The sequence below is a fragment of the Uloborus diversus genome, chromosome 6, assembly GCF_026930045.1.
Source record: "Uloborus diversus isolate 005 chromosome 6, Udiv.v.3.1, whole genome shotgun sequence".
NCBI lineage: Eukaryota > Metazoa > Arthropoda > Arachnida > Araneae > Uloboridae > Uloborus > Uloborus diversus.
This window is the reverse complement of record NC_072736.1, coordinates 135,336,793-135,342,154: the sequence shown is the minus strand read 5'-3', so window position 1 is coordinate 135,342,154 and position 5,362 is coordinate 135,336,793. Positions and strand designations below refer to the sequence as shown.

General features: G+C 30.4%; 1 protein-coding gene across 1 annotated transcript in view; it reads left to right on the top strand.

Moving 5' to 3' along the window:
- The first annotated feature begins 264 nt into the window (after nt 1-264).
- LOC129224272 (peroxisomal targeting signal 2 receptor-like) overlaps nt 265-5,362 on the top strand; it is a 29,570-nt gene continuing 24,472 nt past the window's right edge. Inside the window, exon 1 of the mRNA XM_054858700.1 lies at nt 265-623. Coding sequence (XP_054714675.1) covers nt 503-623 — 121 coding nt within the window. The 5' untranslated portion in view covers nt 265-502. The remainder of the gene's footprint in view (nt 624-5,362) is intronic.

Below are 5,362 nucleotides of genomic sequence, written 5' to 3'. Positions count from 1 at the left end.
CCCACAGCTCGAAATGTAAATAAATACAAGTTGATTCATTGCCAATTTTAAAGGTATAAAAAAAGAGAATACCATGCTAAAGTTTGGTCAAAAAAGTTACTTTAAACCTAATTGTAGCTCAAAAAACTTAGATAATTAATTGTCATTTCCTCTCAGTATGCTTAAAAGTATAACAGTCCTTCACTGAAACATAAAATGCTCGAACTTCTTAACGGTTCGCAACTTTTAATTTCAGGTGGCATCAAAGTGCAGTTTACACACAAGTTTACTTCCATTTCACGCTCGAAATTTTTTTTCCTGTCAAAGCTTTTTGATGATTGTATCATGATGTCAACTTTGTTTCCTCTTAAATGTTTGTTTTATTAAAAGAAAATGCGTTCATAATTAATGTCAAAGCGTTTTTCATGACATTAAAATAAAAATGGATTTCTCATCATACGTAATAAGAAGGCAGTTGTTGACATGTATTATATAGTTTATTTTGCAAGAAGCTAATTTCAATATGAAGAATCATATTACCTCAAAGTTTATTACAGGAACGTACCACGGGTATAATGTTAAATTCTCGCCATTTCGCCAGAATCAGTTGGCATGTGCTAGTTCTGAAAATTATGGAATAGCAGGTATTTCCAATTGTACTTAATAATTCCAATTTTAAGATGTGCAGCATGAAACGTCCTAAAAAATAAAAATTCTTCTGAATTTTTTAAGTTATCTTTTACTTTTTTTTAATGAAACTGGAACTTTTCGTTCGAATAGAATAAACATTTTAATATTTCAATGGTAAACTTTTAAATACCTTTAAGACTTCCAAAGATCTTTATTCCTAATTCAAAAAACCCTAGACAGTTTTATGGTGTTTTTTGAATCTTTGATCATGAAAACAGCATTTAGTGACTTTTTTTTTTAAATTTTTGCAAAAGCATTTGATATTTGCATTTTGCAAATACATAAGAATAGAGCTGAAGAAAAATAGAATTCAAGGGACAATGATGAAAAATTAAAAGATACATATTACGTAACAGCATAAAATAATTCTATCATATAATGTCAGCATCATTAGCTATCTGGCAATTCAATAGATCGGTCATATAGGTTTTCTTCGTTCTGCAGAGAGCATATTGTTGCCACAAAGCAACAGAAGGATATCTTTAGTGTTATTCCTGGGACTAGATGTCTTAGTGTTGCTCTGTGGCAATGATATGTAGAGATGAGAAAAAAAAATTAAATGGAAGGAATTCTAAGCTAGGTATAACAAACAAAAATTGATTGAAATGTTGCACATATGAATGCGTTATATGTTTCAAGTCTAAACTCCATTCATTGTTCATTTTTCTTTAATTTTTTCTCAAGATTTTGCGTTATTTTTGAAAGAACACATTTTAAAAATCACTTGAAAGCTATGTTACTACAATGCAACCTACTGACGGCCAAGTTATCCCATACAGAGACTGCCGTTTTGTCCTTGTTTGAACCTATCCGTCTGGAATAGACAATAACCGAGCTGGAGATAAATGTTGTCCCATTGCAGCTGAAAGTAGCATCAAACTGGTAGATAAAGTAAATTTATCTTGCCTGCTAGAGTCAGTAGACATGGTGCAGTTTGACACCTAAAATGAAGGCAAAGCTTGGTTTTTAAGCAGTAAGTTTACACTCTTAAACCAGGGCGAAGGCAGAACTATACGCAATATACTAACAGCCCTTTTATCCCATCCAGGGACTTCAGTTTTGTCCTTGTTTGGACTCATCAGTCTGTAATAGGGAATAAGAGTTGAATTAGTTAAGGTTATAAGTTTAACTGCTCCGTGTCTGCTGACTCTAACTGGTGAGATGACATCCTTCAGCTTGATTATTCCTTATACCAAAGTAATGATTCCAAACAAAGGAATAACTGGGCTGTCAGAAAATTGCTTGTAGCTCTGCTTCAGCCCTAGGTTAGGGAGAGTAATTTACTGCTTCATGCTGTGTAACATTCAAGAAACTTTCTAATTTACAATTTCAGTGTCCAGTATGATATGAATGCTTTGGAAAATAATGTCTTCTAGGTTCAAATATTTCTTCTATATGATAATTCAGGAAGTCCTATGACAATTTAAAAATCCAGAGTAGTCCTTTACTAAACGGTTGGTTCAGCATATTGCTTTTTTAGCTAAACCTTTAATTTTTCACCAACAGTTATGTTTGTTTCATTGAAACAATGGAAAAGTAGAAAAACTGAATCTTTTTCGGCTAATCGGGAGGATCTTTTTGGTCCTAACAACCGGCTAGTCTAACTCCAAAGCTATATACAGTAAACTCCCGATTATCTGCGAATAGTGTGGCACGGTAACCGCAGATAATCCGAATGATAGGTAAAAAACGATACTTAGCGTATGCAATAGATAAAAAATATTAATGACACTCTGACATTCATTCAAATTATAGCTAAAAACATTGCTACATTGCATCTACTAACATTGAATATAAATATGGAACTGATGTGATATACCCCACCCTTGGCGACTTTTTCCTGTTAGCGCCAAGAAAGCGTCGCCAAAAAAACGATGTATGACGGCATCTGTCATACATTGTTTTTAACGATGTTTTTTAGCGCCAACAGGAAAAAATCAGATAAAAAATATGATCAAAGCACTCCAGAACACAATATATGGGCAGTTCTCAAAAGGTGGGAGCAAACACAGACCTCAACTTTGAAGCTTCAACACCAAATAACTTTCATTTTAATTAACTCAAAAATTTTTGAGTTAAATTATAATACTGTATAGAGACAAGAATTGACATAAATTATGGAAAAAATGCTCTTTAAATGCCCTTAAAAAAATATTTTCTTTGCTAAAAGGCGCAATTTTGGACATACCAAAACGTTAACTGAGCAAATGTACCATTAAAGAAAATTTTTTTAAAATTATTTCCATACGTTTCAAAAAAAATTTAAAGGTATGAATCTTACACTGAATAATTTTTTGTTAATATTTTACACAAATAACAAAAGTAAAGACAGATTATAAACTTTGTAAACGATTTTAGAAAATAGTAAGTTTGAAATTTGATGCATGTCCAAAATTTACGATCTTTACAATGCTATTTTTTGAGAACTAAGTATATGATGTTTTCATTTTAAAGGTGTTTATCGAGCCTCAGAATCAATTTTTAATTGTTTAAAAGTGTTTTCATAAGCTTTTATGCAGTATCTTAGAAGAAAAATATTTTTTTTTTAAACGTACATGTGAGATGTCCAAATAGAGTTACGATCTTGACGCCGATAATTCTGTCCATTTATTCATAATTTTTGATGATCTACTGTCTTCTAACCTCAATAAAAAACATTATTATAATGTTATCTTCTTTAATCCATTGGTATTCTGCATAATTAATATGTTACACATTGAACAATACATAAATTACAGTAGAAACATGGCTGCTTATGATCGAACCGAAAGCCATTTTGCACTAAAATCGCCAAGCAAACCTCCGTTGGCGACAACACAGTATACGATAAGCTAAAGGTTACCAGAGGGGAATTCCAATTTGACAAATGTAGTTTATCGTCAGCTGTACCAGTTTTGGCGACTTTATCACCTGCGCTAGCATTTTTTTTTTTTCTGCTTTTATTATTTTAGAATTCTTTTTCTCTTCTTTCTTTTGGAAACATAATTTAACGATCTCCAAATAGAAATACGAATTTCTTTCTTCAATAATTTTTTTAGACATCATTTTAATTCTTATGACATTAGAAAAAATATTCATTATTAAAACTGATTACACTTTTTACAATTGTATTATTTTTAATTTGAAGCTTTTTTTTTAACTTTGCATTAGTTTCTTCAAAATCATTCCAAAACTTTATTAAATGTAAGGAGCAGCATGTATAGCCATTCAAGTATTTCATTAATATCCTCTTTATTATTAAATTGCAAAATTTAAAAAGTAGTAAATAAAATTTTCATTGGAAAAGTTAAAAATCAGATTAACAATTGTCAAAAACGGTGAAACTTACGTTATGATGATGTCCAAAATCCGTTACCTACAGGAAAACAATGTCCAAAATCTGTTACCTACAGATTGCTGATTTAATTTGCTAATTAACAATTTTTACAAATACCTTCTGTCTTTTCATGTTCATATATTGTGTTCTAGGTATGCATACTATAGAATAAAATCAAAATTGATGTCAAATTCGAAAATTTTTGAAATTGCTCAAAGTTAACTTTTTTGTTCCCATCTTTTGAGAACTGCCCATATATGAAAACAACATAAAACCACAACAAAAATCACCACGAATATACGCTTCAAAAATACCAGAAACTAGAAAGTTTTTGAACACAAAGAACAATTAGCTACTAGAAAGTATTTAAAATGCTTAAATTGACAAATTACTATAACAGCTCACCAATGAAATATGTAAAAATAGAAATAAAAGCTATTTTCCATCATGCATCTCATCGAACAAAAACTTTTCTCATACTCAGCTAAAAAAGAGCAAAGCGATTCAAATTGCGATGTTTAAAGCGGAAAACACCCCCAAAATCAATAACTATTTCAGCCAAAAAAGTGCTTAGTTACTCGAATTTTGATGTATGAAAAGTAGAAATGTTTTAACAAAACATCCTAAACATAAATAGTACAAAAATACCATACATTTATTTGCTATCCAGACATGCTTTCAAAATACCTATTATATTTTACATAAAATAACACCTTCATATTTTTATAAAATGCTGGAGTCAACTTATTTTCAGAAATTCAGTACCTAAAGGAAGCACGTTAATAGAATGTCTAAATAATTCGTGGCATCGATAAGAATTAACTTTTAGAACAAAATAAAACCTTACTATTTTTGAAAAATTAATTTACAAACCAGGGTTTCCGCTACGTTCGCATTTTTCGCATAATGCGAAAACACCATCTGAATTGCGAAAATAAAGCAATGCATTTTCGCTTTTTTGTTCAAATAAAAAATAAATTTTTTTAAAAAAGAAGAAATGTATGATCCTAGAGAGGAAGCATGCATGGCGATAATCAACTTAATCTTTTTTAAATCTTAGCTAAGATGTTTAAACTACAATTAAGTTCAATAACTATTAGTCTTATCCAGCATTAAATACCCCCAATAACTGCTTTATTAGGAGGATGGGACTGCAACGTTCTAAACACCAATCGTGTTTTCTTTTTTCATTTTATGTTTTTAAAAAATAGCTGTTGTACTTATTTCTTCAACGATGTCACAGATGAAATATGAATTGTATTTTCAACTGGAGATGAAACACACTAAGGCATATATAAATATATGAGAATGTGTAACATTTTACCATTTTGCTAACATTTTCCCCTCAATTTTAGCTTTTATGCTAAAGAACTTTTG